This window comes from Bidens hawaiensis, unplaced genomic scaffold (assembly GCF_021521415.1).
Source record: "Bidens hawaiensis isolate Kalapana, Puna unplaced genomic scaffold, B.hawaiensis_p1.1 tig00000097_1, whole genome shotgun sequence".
Lineage (NCBI taxonomy): Eukaryota > Viridiplantae > Streptophyta > Magnoliopsida > Asterales > Asteraceae > Bidens > Bidens hawaiensis.
The window spans coordinates 3390403-3406597 of NW_027491017.1; the positions used below are offsets into that span (position 1 = coordinate 3390403).

The 16195-nt window shown below is 35.2% G+C and overlaps 1 protein-coding gene across 1 annotated transcript; it reads right to left on the reverse strand.

The window, feature by feature from the left end:
• Nucleotides 1–11754: 11754 nt before the first annotated feature.
• LOC143562326 (mitochondrial phosphate carrier protein 1, mitochondrial-like) lies at nt 11755–13898 on the reverse strand. Its single transcript, XM_077050180.1, has 6 exons — nt 13734–13898; nt 13292–13641; nt 12604–12647; nt 12295–12509; nt 12104–12228; nt 11755–11989 (listed from the first exon to the last, which is right to left on the reverse strand). Exons 1-6 carry the CDS (start codon nt 13881–13883, stop codon nt 11956–11958), a joined length of 918 nt encoding a protein of 305 aa, XP_076906295.1. The 5' UTR covers nt 13884–13898; the 3' UTR covers nt 11755–11955.
• Between the last annotated feature and the right edge of the window lie 2297 nt (nt 13899–16195).

Sequence of the window (16195 nt, forward strand, 5' to 3'; positions counted from 1 at the left end):
CTACTGACACATCCCAAGTTTAGTGCGTTATCTTTTATTTAATCTCATATATAATAATAGTTTTAAAAACTAATCTCAAATTTTTCTATCATTTTCCATTATTTGCAAAAAAAAAATTCGGTAAGTATTCGGGACAATTTTTTTTGAATATTTTTTTTTACTTTTTATTATTATTATTATTATATTTTTAATATTTTTGAATTTTTTTTATATAAAAACGTCAGTTTCCCATCCCCACACTTAAATGTCACATTGTCCTCAATGAGACAAGAAAAAGACAAAAATTAAAACACATTCAAATATAAGTAAAGTGGGGCAGACTCCCCCCTGGTAAATATGACGGCCTCGCGAGTCGTGTCTCATGCCCTCCAATTCGAACGAAAGCCTCACACTGATCAAGCTGTCACTTACGAACGAAAGCGACAATCTATAAGCAAATAGTCTCCCCACACTTGAATTAAACCATGTATCATCAATCATCCAATAGCATCTCTGAAGCAACCTGAAAGCAAACCAAGAAACAACCAGCACAAGAAAGCAAGAAACCCCAAAAATAAAAATAAAAGTAAAACAAAACATATTGTCGGGTTGCCTCCCGAGAAACGCTAAGTTTACAGAAGAGTCTTCAGCCGGACTCGCTCCCGAAATCTCAATCAGAAGACTTTTCTTTTATCCAACCCCGGTCTAACCCATTTAATTCCACCTGTCCAACATATTCAAACAAATAGCACATAGTGAAACTAAAAAGCATTTTAAAACATTCAACGGGTCGGACCATCAATACTTAAACTTACATGGACCAAACCTAATACGTGACATATAATGAGGAAAATGGTTATTCTTACATCTTAGTGTTGTCCTATAACTCTTAATGTACCATTTATGAACCCTCAAAATGTGCCGATCCAAGCATTTTCTCACCCTCTATTGTGGCTTTGTCGATTTCGGTGGCGATCCACTATCTAGTTCCTCCACAGACCTGCTAACCTTCATAGGATGTAACGACTCAACTAACTCTAATGACTTCTCATCCTCTGTTACCACTTTCTCTTATTTTTCGTTTGGTGCACACTTAATCTCCATTGCTGGCTTCCCCATAATTAGTGTTTCTAAATAGATAAGATCGCCAACAGGGTCAAATTCTTCATTTTCTTCAAAAACTGATAAACCCACCAACTCATCACCAAACTCATCCTCCCAAGATGGTGCATGCTCCTTCTCTTCGTCATCTTCCATCTGGTCAAGTGGCTCCACAACGACATCTTCACTCGGATTCGTGTAATCAGGTAGCTCCAACTCCAACTCTTCTATCACGCCCTCATCATCATCATTCCAGAAGTCGTCATCCGTTTCATAGATGGTTTCCTGCTCCTTGTAAGAAAAACTCTCATTTTGAATTCTAGCACTTATCTCGTCTAACCTAGCTTCGAGTTCCTCTATCTTACGGAGTCTTTCTCTATCGCAACTTATCAAGCCTGACTTCCAATTCTTTAATCTTTTGGAATCTTTCACATTCCTCTTGTTCGGCTCTTTCCAACATCTTCGATATAAAATACTCCTAAACTGACTCGATCTATTAAACATATTAATTAGACTCGATAAAATAAAACACAAACTAAATTATCCTAAACACGACTAGACACGCTAAATCTAAGACACGGACTCACAAGACACACCACAACTCAAGACACAAAAAGACCAATTAATCAATTAAGTTCAACCAAAGCTAGTTCGCTATCGCCTAAGTATCCCCGGCAACGGCGCCAAAAACTTTATGTGCAAAACGATCTAATAATAAAACTAAACTAATCTAGACACTCTAGTTTTAAATTTATAAATCTAGACTATTCTAATGCTAGACCACTAGACAGGCAAGTGTACCTATCGACTGTAGTAAAGCCTAATGAAGTCTGGATATCGAACCCAAAGGACATTAGCGACACCTAAACTAGACTCTGACTAATAACTTAATTAAATTGATTTTATTGATTTTTTGTCTTTTTTAATTATTAAATATAAAATAAATAATGCTTACTCTAAAACTGAAACGAACAAATCGGTTTAGAACTCAAATAGGGAGAACAACTACCTAGGAAAGGAATCCTACTAGTCAACTCGTAAACTCTCGGTAATGGATTAATGAATGGTACCGTATTCTAAAATATGAAATTTAAGGAATAACTATAGTAAGCTAGATCACCTCCCGGTCTCACCAACAATACCTAAGAACCCTAAATATCATGTAAAGCTCAACAGTTTAATGGCTCGGATCACCTCCCGGTCTCACTTTACCTAACTATGCTAAGGTACCCAAAGACTAAATTACCTCCCGGTCTCTCTAATCACAAAACACTTTATGGAGTAAAGGGGTATTTTCAATGAATTCGGTTATAATTCGGATCTGCAAGAATCTAAAGAAGTCTAGGGTAACTCACTCCCGTGCAATCACTACCCAAACCCACAAAAGACCAAAACAAACGACACTTAATTACCTCCCGGTCTCTCAAGTGGCATAATACTAGGTATCTCTAAACTCTCAATTACCGTTCCTATAGAATAAGTCGACTATAAACCATAAACTAGTTGTAAACACACAGTAAACAACCTAATAAGCATCCATACATGAAAGACATTCACAAAAACGCATATGAAACAATAAATTGATCATAAATTAACACCAAATACGCATATGCATCACAACCAAATACAATAAAATTATTACTAAAGCATGAACCAATCAATAATAAACCCATAACCAAAAATAAAACTAGTCTACAAAGTATTCATTCAAACCCAGGCAGTCTAATAGTTTAGCCGATCATAATTACGAATGAAACAAAGATAAAATATATATTACGGTTCATCGTAAAAAGAAACAAATATGATTGAGCTACTAGCCTGTGAGCTTAAATTATTGAGTTGTGTGCCTGTTAGCTTAAATTAATTCATCTGCCTGGTTGCCTTTTTGATTTTTAATTCCAGTCGTGGAATATTAGACCAGCTTGGGTGCTTGCTTCACAATTCCTTTCTTTTTTCTTTTGGCTCTCGAACTGTTTTGTTCTTTTGTTTTGTGGTAGCTACCAACAGGGGGCAGCCCCTTGTGTTCACGTGTCCAATTCAACTTCCCACTCTTTCATTCTTCCGGCTAATATTATATAAAAATAATAAACCCTAAACTCCTGGTGGACCCTAGCCTTCTGACTTCATTGATGGGCTGCGTTATACTAAAATTCGAGCTCATGACCATCTAATTCCAAAATCATTAATGGCCCACAAAGTCCGTCATTTCCTTTGTTATGTTTCATCAAACGTTCTTTTTAGTATATGTATTATTTCTTTTACTCATAGACCTGAAACATAATTTAAATAAATTCATAATTAGTAAATGAAATATAATAAACTTTATAACGTAATAGCAATATCATTACGTAATAACTTATTTTGTTAAAGGCATATCTTTTTAATTCTTTTAAATGTTCATTATTATTGATTATTTTAATCATTTAAGCTCATTATCTCTTGACACATGTAATTCAAATATGAACCAAGTTAGGGTAATATTTAATAAACCACCAACTTTAAAGCCACTCAAAAGCGTGAGAAATAGTTATAATATTTATATATAGTTTAGCTCATATAAGCTATTATCATAGATTCATTGAAAACTTCTCCCGAATTGATGTTCCTCTAACCTCGTTAACTCGTAAGAATATCAAATATGAATGGGGAACTAAAAAACAAGAGGTGTTTGACATACTCAAACAAAAACTCACCAATGCACCTATACTGGCCTTGCCAGAAGGTACCGAGGACTTTGTTGTCTTTAGTGTCGCGTCTCATTTCGATTTGGGATGCGTATTAATGCAACAAAATAAAGTAATCGCTTACACCTCTCATTAACTCAAAGTGCACGAAAAGAACTATACAACTCACAATCTAGAATTATGCACCATAATCTTTGCCTTAAAGATATGGAGGCACTATCTCTATGGAGTCAAATTTATCGTGTATACACTGATCATAAAAGTCTAAAACATATTTTTGAACAGAAGGAACTCAACATGCGTCAAAGATGCTGGATGGAAAGATTGAATGACTACGACTATGAAATCGTCTATCACGAACGTAAATCCAACGTTATGGCCGACGCATTGAGTCGTAAGAAACATGAGAAACCAAAAAGAGTTCGAGCGCTACGATTAGAACTCCAAGTAGATCTGATCGAGCAAATCAAATCCGCCCAACTCCAAGAGATCAATGAAAACAAGGTCTCCAAGGAAAAACGTAACGGCACCATTTAATCGCTAGTCAAAGGTGACGATGGTATACTTAGACTTGGAAACAGGATTTGGGTACTGATTGTTGGAGACTTTCGTGAAAAGATCTTGAGCGAAGCTCACAAGTTCAAGTACATGATGCACCCCGGTATTGACAAAATGTATCAAAATCTTAAGCCGAACTACTGGTGGAATGGAATGAAGAAAGATATCGCTTTGCATGTTTGTAAGGCCCCGTAGCCGGTAGCCCTACTTTAACGTCAGATTTACTCATAAACTCAGTTCTTATAATCAGAGTTAATTAAAACTTTCGCAGAAAAGTTATTATTTAATCATTTAATATAAAACATTAATCTTTTCTTTAAAAAACCATAACATAAAACATTATATTTAAAACATCGTTTCTTCCATCTTCAGATGCCAGCCGTTCAATCCATGCCATGTGTCATCCTCATGCTAGGTCTTTAATCTGCTCACCTGCGTGCATACTAAAAGTCAACTATGGTGAGTGAGTTCTAGTTAATCAAGCAACTTATCATACAACCACTACATGCATTATATACGTATCCGAAGACACATAGTCCACTATCTAACCTGCACACCTTACCACTTAACCTCTTATTTACCCCTACAGCTTAGCCACTTTAATAACGAATTACGTTATACCACTTTGCCACTTTAATAACGATTAACATTATGCCACTTTGCCACTTTAATAACGATTAACTTTATGCCACTTTAATAACGATTAATGTTATGTCACTTTGCCACTTTAACACTCTTACTAGACCCCTAACCACTTTTATCTCGCTCTACCTCTGCTTGTCTATAACCCACTTCCTATCAGTACATTATTTACATAGTAAACAAGTCACATCATAGCAATCATACACACTAATAACCACTAGACAATCACTATCCTTGACGATACGTGCAATATCCGAAGATCGTTCACGCACCAACAAACATTATATAATAGCTACCTCGTATATCATCTATAGCATACTCTTACCACTTAAAGTATGTGTATTCACACTTCACATCAAGTATGCACACAGCCCCGAAAACATAACAAGGAGAAATGGGGCTAGAAACTCACCTGATCTCCGATAGTTGTTAATCCCTTCTTTAACTGAGCTCGGCTAAATGTATATGAGTTACACGTATCAATACTCATATGAGCTAATCTAATGGCCTAGTATTAGCTTACTTTTACTTAGCATTTTTATGGTTTTCCTTTAATTTAACCTTATCTCTTATGTCCTTACAAGGTATACCATCACGCGTGTACACCTGTATGTATACATATACTAGTCGCCATGTATCCGGGTCTTAATGTAAGCGAACTTGAATGTAAGCGAACTTATATATATAAGCGAACTTATTGATGAGCGAACTTAGATATATAAGCGAACTTATTGATAAGCGAACTTAGATATATAAACGAACTTACATATCAGGCGAACTTATATGTGGCGAAGTTTACAGTAGGCGAACTTTTATACATGCGAACTTAGATAAGGCGAACTTAACAACCCGCGAACTTAGATTAAGGCGAAGTTTCAGCAGCAGCTACGGGTTCTTTCTCAACCCCCATAATCATCTTCATTTTAACGTGTAACCCCTTGATATGATATTAACCAAACCCGTGAACATTCCCTTGATCATTTTCGGGTAAAACTCGGCCCGGAAAAGTATGAAGTTTGGACCTTTAAGCTAAAAACATTCAATATTAGATCTAAGGTTTATTTTAAACGAGACATATGCAGCCGTAAGTTCGTTAAGTTCGTTTCTAACATCAAGTTTGTTACTTTAATACTCATTTATACCCGATCTACTCTAGGTTCAAGTTTCAAGGCTAACCGTTCATAAAAACATAATCTTTAACGATAAAGAACGTACATTTACCCGTTTTTAGGTCACAGTTTAGCTTGGCTATGAACTACAATCTTGTATCTTGATTGTATATCAAAGATTTAGGCTAGAATCGATCTCAGATCTTCTTCTTCTTCTCACGGCCGTAGGGAGGCTTGTGTGTGTGTTTTTGAGTGTGTAGAGAATAAGATGCATAAGATGGATGGAAATGGAAAGGATTAGGGTTTAAGGGGTATTTATACTCCCTTAAGCCCAAAGACCTAAGGCCCATCTTTCCTTTTTGGTCCATACTTAACTCCATCTAATTAGCCTACTTGAACCATCATTATTATTTTATTACATCTCTACTAACTCAAGTAAACTTTTCCTTCATAAATAAATAATATTTTACAATCATTTTTCTAGAAATTTCGGGATGTTACAATGTTGCAAAATGCTTAACGTGTTTGAAAGTCAAGGCTAAACATCAAACGCCCTCGGGATTGCTTCAACAACTTGAACTCCCCGTTTGGAAATGGGAAATGATAACAATGGATTTCATCACTAAACTCCCGAAAACTACTCGACAACATAATGCAATTTGGGTTATCGTTGATAGGTTAACAAAATTCGCTCACTTTATACCCGTCAAGGAGACATACTCAATGGATATACTAGCGCGAATCTATGTAAACAACATCGTTGCTTTACATGGAGTACCACTGTCTATCATCTCTTATCGAGACAGTCTCTTTACATCTCATTTTTGGAAAAGCTTCCAACAAGCGTTAGGGACCAAGTTAAACCTTAGCACTGCCTATCATCCTCAAACCGATGGGCAAAACAAAAGGACAATTCAAACGCTTGAGGATATGTTCCGAGCTTGTGTGATTGACTTAGGTGGAAGTTGGGACGACCATCTTTCCCTAACAGAATTTTCGTATAACAATAGTTATCACACAAGTATTCAAGCCGCATCGTTCAAAGCGTTATACGGTCGAAAATGTAGAACGCTGGTATGCTGGTCTGAAACCGGAGATAATCAATTATCTGGACCCGAGATAGTCCAAGAAACCACTGACAAGGTGTTACAAATCCGTGAACGACTTAAGACGGTGCGAGACCGATAAAAGAGTTACGCCGATGTCCGTGTAAGCCGTTAGAATTCAAATATATGCGATAGATTCTGATTGAAAGATTCACCTTGGAAGGGTGTCGTTCGCTTCGGAAAGAAAGGAAAGTTAAGTCCACGTTTCGTTGGACCTTTTGAAATACTCGAGCGAATCGAAACTGTCGCTTACCGTCTGCGACTACCCGAAGAAATGAAAGGGATACATGATGTATTCCACGTCTCTAATCTGCGTAGATGTCTAGCCGATGAATCTTTGTCGATGCCCTTAAAAGATGTTGAAATAAACGAAAATCTTAAACTCGTAGAAAGACCCATGCAAATCGAAGATTCTAAAACTAAGAAACTTAAGAGACGAACATTAAAATTGGTCAAAGTAAAGTGGGACTCACGAAGATGCCCCAAATATACTTAGGAGCTTGAATCCGAAATGAAGAAAAAGTGCCCCCACTTGTTGTAAGAAGCAAATCTCGTGGACGAGTTTCATTCCAAAGTGGGGAGAATGTAACATCATGAAATTTTCGGATAAAAAATGCCAAGTTTTCAAAGTTCAAAGACTAAAATGAAATTCTGGTTTTCTAGTCGATCGCGATACACGACGAACCAAACCATAACATCATCGCGTATCGCGATGACGTGGTCTGATAACGAGACATGTGTCCCGCCACGTGTCCCCACGTGGCACTGCGTCAAGCCACATCGCACCACGTGGCACTGCGTCAGACACGTGGCACACGTGGCAAAGCTACTAGGTGATTCATCAAGCATAGTCATGATACGCGACGGCCTTCCTTTGGGCCCATCGAGTATCGCGATCGATTAAAATATTGATTAAGGATCCGTTAACCCATCGCTATACGCGATAGATCCTTAACAAGACCCATCGCGTATCGCGACGGGTCAGCTGATAAGCGCCTATAAATAGGGCCAAAAACCCTCATTCTCAACACAACTCAAACATACAACACATCCTCTCTCTAAAAACTTTCCCTCTTTACCTCGATAAACGTGCCACCGACCTTCCTCGAAATCCGTGCCCAAAATCAGCGTTACCTCGAATTTTGTGCCACACGCCAACGATGTTATTTTGAAGTACGTGTCACCCCGAGACCACCCGACATTCCACCTCGAAGTGTGTACGGACAAGAGTTGAAAACCAACATTCATTGGTTTGTGTGCCAAAGTGAAGTTGATCAAGAATCTCAAGAAAACGTAAAGGTGTTGAAGTGTTGTTCAAGTGTCTAGGGTATAATAAGTCAACCAAGGTAGGGATAATGCCCAAATAAAATATTAAAGGCTTATACCCTAGCCGAGGGTATATTCGATACCTCGAAAATAAACAAAAAGAAAGTATAACAAAGAAGAATATGAATAAGGAATATGTGATGTAAAAATATATCTTTGTTATTGATATTATTGTTCTTATTTGAGTTTCTTAAATAATAAGTAAATAATTAAAGTATATGTTTAAGAAAAATAAACGTGTAAAACTAAAGGTTTAACTTGTAAAGAAAGAAAGGTATTTTGAACTAAAGGTTCATAAGGAAAATATAATCGAGGTAATATTATAGAAAAATAGACTAAAGGTCTTAAGCCAGATTAAAGATTTGGTAATAAAAAATGGTTATACTCTTATATAATAAGTAAAGAATTAAAGTATGTTTCTTCTTGAAGAAGAAACGTAGTGTTTAAGAAAAATAAACGAGTAAAACTAAAGGTTTAATTTGTAAAAGAAAGAAAAGTATTTTGAACTAAAGGTTCATAAGGAAAATATAAACGAGGTAAAGATTATATAAAAATAGACTAATGGTCTTAAGCCGGATTAAAGATCTGGTAATAACAAAATGTTATAGGTTCGAGATAACGAGAAAGACAACCCTATCAGTGAAGTGAAGCTGGTCATTTGAAAAGGTGAATACACCCAACTTTTATAAACTTGTATTAATCGAGTCAAACAAATTGATTACATGAGATTACTTATCTCTAGAACATTATGAACAAAAGTAATACCTGGCCCTCAAGGTGTCGTGTACGTTTGTTTGGATCCTTACTTATGTGGTAGGCGGTGGGCACACCGCGCCACACCTGGTTATATGCCTCCGCCACGATGGGTCGGACCTAAGTTACGTCCGAGAGAGGGTAATCATATGTATACTGATGGTAGCTAAGTAATCTCGAACGCTGCGGTGTTTGTTGAGCAGTTTCGAGTAGAGCTTAAGTTTATAATTGTGTTTTGTTTTTAAATTGATTATTCCTAAGCCACGATGGGCCGGACCTAAGTTATGTCTTGAGGGGTAATTAAGTGGATAAAATATTTTATTCGTCAGCTTATTCACCAGCATGTGTTGCTGACGTATTTTCAAACTGTTTTACAGGTAATGAAGATTAGGCGCTTGAAGAATAGAAGTGACATCTAGGCGATCTGATGGCTTAGATCCTGTTGTTAAACTTTAAAATATGTAATGGTGGTTTATAAAAACAATGAATATTTTGTAAACATTAAAACGGGTATTTTATAATCCCGTCTTTTGATATGTAAATATTAATATTTTAATCAACGCTAATATATTTCCGCATTAAACCCGCAACTCTGATTAATTTACAAAAGTGTTACCAACTGTTGGTCGCACGCATAGGCCGTAGAATGGGGTGTGACAATATTATATATATATATGTAATAAATTTAATGTATAAATAAAATATTTACTTAAACAAGCTGACTCGAACTTAAAAAGATTGTTAATGAGTCGATTTAAGTATTCAAAACACTCGAAACGACTATCGTGAGTTTTATGGAATTTGAAATTTAGAATATTTAATGTAAACAAATAGCATCTCTTGAGATCTAAGAGCATTACCGGCCCATTCCATAAATATTTTCCTATAATATAGCTAAAACACCATTTTATAAATTTATCTATCATTTTTTAAAGTTCTTCCACATTTTATTCCCTATTCATATCCATAAATTAATTCTTTATTATTTTTTTTCTCTTTTGTCTTGTTATATAATAAATGGTGATTGGGGGATAGGTGATATATTATATGGTATGGATCAAAAGTGAGTCTTATATTTAGGTTTTTTACTTTAGTTGCCATATAACTCATTCACATAATAGGGAATGAATTGGAAAGATGATTTTGATGGTTTTTTTAAAATTTACTCTAAATTATATGGGTTTGACAACTTTAAAGAATAGATTGAGAATGCTCTAATAAATGAAAAGTTTTTTATTTGATATGTAGACCGGGTATATTAAGTATCTCTCTTAATTTCCAGTAAAAGACGTTTTTGTCATATCCTCAATCCATGCCCTTAAAAAAACTGACGAGGTTAAGTTTCAGTTAGTATAGGATACAATACAAATAAGTCATGTGATAGTGTAAATACTAAGGGGGTGTTTGGTAGAGGGATTTGATTGGGGAGAAATGGAATTAGAAATATTTCTTTTGTTTGTTTTCCACTTTTCATTTCTATTTCTCTTTCTATTTCTCTAAAACTAGAGAATTCCATTTCTCTTTAAAACAAAGAGAAATCCATTTCTCAGCAGCCTCCTCATAGCATGTCACCACCCCGTCTCCGGCCACCACCCCGTCTCCGGCCACCACCCCGTCTCCGGCCGCCACCTCGTCTCCAAGTCTGCAACCGCCACCCCGTCTCCGCCGTTCGCAGTGGTGAACACAGAGATGGTAACCGGTTGTAGGTTGCAGGTGGTACGGGTGAACGGAGATTAGGGTTTCAAGTGGTGGTTCGTGGTAGGTTAGGGTTTACAGATGGTCGGGTGATTGTGGTCGCAGGTGGGTGACAGTGGTGGTGGAAATCGGCGGTGGTTGCAGGTGGCTTCTGATTATCATCATCATCATCGCAACCACAACCACCACCACAAAATCTCCAAAGAGGCAGTGATGACAGATCTGAGCCTCCTTTTTCTATATCTTATGTTCCAAAAATTTGAATCTTTTTAATTTCTTGTGTACTGTGGTTGAAGAAGGGGGTTTGGTGGCGACAGCCGGTGGTGGTGGGCTGTGGTTGAAGAAAGGGCTGTGGTGGTGGTGCTGGTGGTGTGGGGCTGTGGTGGTGGGGCTGGTGGTGTGGGGCTGTGGTGGTGGGGCTGGTGGTGGTGGTGGGGCTGTGGTGGTGGTGCTGTGGTGGTGGTGCTGGTGGTGGTGGGGCTGTGGTGGTGGGGCTGCGGTGGTGAGTGGTGTCAGGTTGGGTGGAGGTGGGGTTGGGTATGGTAGAGTTCTCTGTTTATTTTCTCGTGTACCAAACAAGAGAAATGATTCTCATTCTCCATACCAATTCTCTTTCTCTACAATTCCATTTCCATTTCTGTTTTCTCTCCATTTCCATTCTCTGTACCAAACACCCCCTAAATACCGATGAGCACCACCAATCAAGCAATAGTTCTCCACATCTCAAAATAGATGAAAGAAAATAATATCATTTTCCTTATCAGATTCCACTATATCCAGATAGACTAAACCTTTCTCCTTTGACCTTTCTCTAGATCTAATCATCTCAACTCAACTACATGCTATACATAAACCATCTAAACCAGATACTAAATACTATATCTTTTTCATTGCAAATTGTCATTTTATTCAATAGCAGCGACCATCGAATCCGTGTCATCCAAGATACTATCTTGATATGATATACAGCCGCTGTCCACTTATTAACAGTCATAACTTGCTTCAATCACCTCTGTTATGCCCTCCACTCGCAGGCCTACGAACAAAACACAAAATTTCAGTACAACAGGCTATTGGTGGGTCCCATAAGTTTTCCTAATAGATTCTCAAAGTTCCCACAAAAAACGTTCACAAAGAACACGATACATACAACCCATTAAGCACTTTAATGGAATCATAGAAAAACCATTGCAGTGTCACGACCGGGCCCACAAGTGCAACCCGAATCGGAAGACTTCTAGTGAACAAATTCACCAACCCAATATTCTTTGCAGCCTGAAAACATCACTCGCATTAGAGGCTTGAATACCAAATAACCTATATGTTTAACAAGAAATCTACCTGCAACACTGTGTTGGCCTTTTTGTTATATAGAGACGAAACAATATTATCCGCTGGATTTGAAACAATGGTCCCCACAGCGCCAGCTGTATACCCTGCTGCACAAGTCACCCCTAACTGTTGAGCCCTTGAGCATTCTTCTTTTCTTCTTTGAACAATTTTTTGATAAATAAAGTCAACCGAATGCTCAAATGTTGTAAACATGATCATTGAAACTGCCAAAAGCCCATAAATTTTATGCATACGTTTACTGGATTTGAATTAAAATAATATCAAAATATGAAAAAACGAAGTATAAATGTATTTTACATGGAAGATTACGCCCCCAAAGCGGGAGGAGTCCTTTGTAAAACCTGCAATCATTTATACACAAAGTTGTTTACATCTTATAAAAATAAACATGTATAGTTGTAGTGGTGTAAACAGCTGAGCCCGAGCTTGCTCGTTTAACTTAAGAGAATAGCTTTTTCAAGCTCAAGCTCGGCTCGTGAGTAGTTTTATCAAGCTCAACTCGGGCTCAGATATTATTTATCAACTAGTTTATACACAACTTTAATTAATTCTAATATATTAATAAGTTTATATAGAGTTCCTTCAAGTTCTTAAATAATTTAAGAGTTCTATAATGATATTTTCATCCTATCATTTTCATATAAATTGTTAAATTAAGTTTTTTCACATTTATTATGTAACAGTAGGTATTATATAAGTATATACTAGACATATCGTATAAAGATTATATAAATGATATGCTCGTTTAGGCTCGCGAGCCAGCCCAAGCTCGATAACTTAAGCACGGGCTCGGGCTTATTTATTTAACAAGCTTATTTTTAAGCTTGAGGTTTTGAATACTTAAATCCTTGGCAAAATTGGGATTTTGCCAAGGGCTTGTCTGTTCGAGCTTTCAACGAGTTGATCTCGAGTGGCTCACTGCTCACGAGCATCTTGTCTCGTTTACACCCCAATGTACAAGTTCTTAGAATGATAACATGCATACCCCGATATTCCTTCTCGTGCATATAGTTTTGGGAAGCCATCAGACAAGCCCTTGGCAAAATTGGGCTGCGTTTGGACACGGACTTTGACTGCTTCAAACGGGCAAAGAGCCACGTCGGCGAATACTTGCGCAGACGCGCTGCTGAGGAAGAACACGACACTCTGGCTTTCATTTGTGAGCATATTTGTGTATTGAGTTTTATAGAATTCATAAAGACCAAACTTGAATCCACCTTGAACACCATAGCCGAATAACTTCCCGGACCAACCTCTCCACAAAGAAGAGGGGCCTTCTTGTTTCCAAAGAATAGTCAAACCAGATGCGATACTGTGAAACTTTAATGGATTCACCTGAATGAAATGATCTTTTATGAACAAGATTCTAAGTTGTATTGTCATATTATTATTGAAAAAAAGGGTTTGTTGGCAACACAAAGACCTACCTGCATATTGACTTTTAAGACATCAAGAGGAGTGAAGGCGAGATGGGTGGCGCCGGCGCTGAGCATTCCGCCGGCGGTGCATATTCCGTAATAATAAAACCCACCTCCTCCTCCTTCAACACCCAATTTGCTGCTTCTAAATTCACTCATTTTGATTGATAATTTAAACAAGAAAAAAACCCATGTCTGTCTGTCTGTCTGTGATTGTATAAAGATGAAAGCTTTTTTATTAAGGAAGGGGGGGTTTTGGTTAGAATATTGTTAAGGATGGAAGAAGATCCACGTTAGTCGTCACAAATGCAAGGCCAATAAAGAGACAAGAGACACGTGAAACTCCAATTTCCTGGGAATCTGATGCTAATTCTACAAAGTGGAAACATAGAAAATAACAATCCAACCCAACTCATCCTTTATTTATTATTATTACTAGGTAAGTTAGAGAATAAGTAATTTTTTAAATAATAATATAATGTGAAATACAAAAACAAAATGTATCATATACATAAAGATATATTATAAAGTAAAAAAATTACATATTACGCAATTTAGAAATAAAATGTTGTTATAAAATTCATAAATCATACATTATTTCTTTGTTTTTTTTCTATATCAAAACTTAGTTGTAAATGACAACTTTTGTAAACCAACCCGTGGATTAAAACTCATTCTAATCTTAAAGTGTTTTGACATGAACAATGTTTGATACTTTAATTGGTTAAAGAAACTCACTCGTTTCATATTGGTTACTTATAAAAATCTAATATTAATAACTAATGCAATACATTTTATATTAGACAAATTAACATATTTATGATGGTATTAATTCTTTTAAATCATGATGGAATTATTAAAAATTGAAAATGAAATATTAAAAAGAGAGATGTAGTTAACGTGAGAGAGATGAGAGAAAACTATTGAACTAAAACCACATATTTCGACAAACCATAGGGACGAAAACGTAATTCACTCAATAATAATATATTTAAAAGAAAAAAAAAGATAAAATATAAAACTATTAATAAGAAAAAGAAATATATATTTAACATGAGAGAAATGGGAAAATTTTGTATGGGTCACTCATGTGTAATGACATATGACATTAAGACCTGTGTAGAACACGAGTTAGAATAAATAAATTTATTTAGATAATAATACAATGTAATATGCCAAATGATATAAAGATATAATATATGGTAGAATACATTACATATTACACAATACGGAAATAAAAAGTTGTTGAAATTAACAAATCTTTAAATATTTTTTTGTATACAATATTTGTAATTTTAACCTACATATCAAAATTAGTAGTTTCGTTTTATTTTTTATTTCAACTTTAGATAACAAAACACATCACTTACCATGCGTTAAAACATGTTGTCTCAAAAACAAATCTAACTATCTATAGTGATTGACTTTAGATTTTATTAATCTTAATTGCAAAACAAATATAAAGTTAAAATTTCTTTATTTGAAATTAATTATTTTATCTAAATCAACGTGAAAATGTGTTACTTATAAAAGCTTAATATTAATAACTAATACAACATATTTATATAAAACTAAATAATATATTTATGTTTGTCTTAAATTTTAAAATTAACAAATAATTATTAAAAAGAGAAGATAATTGATTAAGAAGGAAAAAATAGTTAAATATAAAACTATTAATAAAAAAGGAAATGCATTTAATAAGTGAGAGATGTGGGAAAATTTTGTAAGAAACTATCTTATGTGATCCCATGTGGCATTAAGAACCTTTATTTATTATATAATATTGATTATTTTTTTCGTCATAAAATTGTTTTTTAATTATAAATAATATATATTTTTTTAAAAATTAAATATTAATTTCTAACATATCCCTATTTTATATGATTACTATATCAAATATTTAATGAGTTTAAGTTTTAATTTATTGATATGTTATAACTTGTTTAAAGAATATCTGGGTTTGGTGAGACCCATACCAGTGAATTCGGGTCAAAAGATTGAGAAACCTTTATTTACAAATAATGTAATTTGGTGGTTTGAGAATAAATATATGGAGCAACTATAGAGCTTTTAAAAGTTTCATTTACAATTTTTATTTCCAGTATTACGGGGGTTATTTTATATTATTTGTTTCTAACATTTATTTATTTTTTGAATTTTTATTTTTTTTTATTGTATGAAAATTGATAATATACTTATTGTTTGATGATAAATTGTTTCACAAATAAATGAGATGTTATAACTGGTTTAAAAGCTTTATGGGTTTCATGAGACTCAAGACCCGTTTATTTTTTACTATAAAATTGGTTTTTTAATTATAAATAGTATATATCTTCTTTTAGATATAATGAGATGTTGTAATCCGTTTTAAGAAATATCCGGGTTTGATAATACCCATACTCGTGAATTCGTGTCAAATAAATGAGAAGTCTCTATTTAAAAATCAAACAAATCCGCTGACTCCAAAA

Coding starts and splice junctions, on each gene's coding strand:
- LOC143562326 (XM_077050180.1), bottom strand. CDS start 13,883: ATGAGTGAATTTAGAAGCAGCAAATTGGGTGTTGAAGGAGGAGGAGGT. Junction 12,510..12,603: donor TTGGGGGCGTAATCTTCCAT/GTAAAATACATT, acceptor GGCTTTTGGCAG/TTTCAATGATCATGTTTACA. Junction 11,990..12,103: donor ATTAAAGTGCTTAATGGGTT/GTATGTATCGTG, acceptor TTTTGTTCGTAG/GCCTGCGAGTGGAGGGCATA.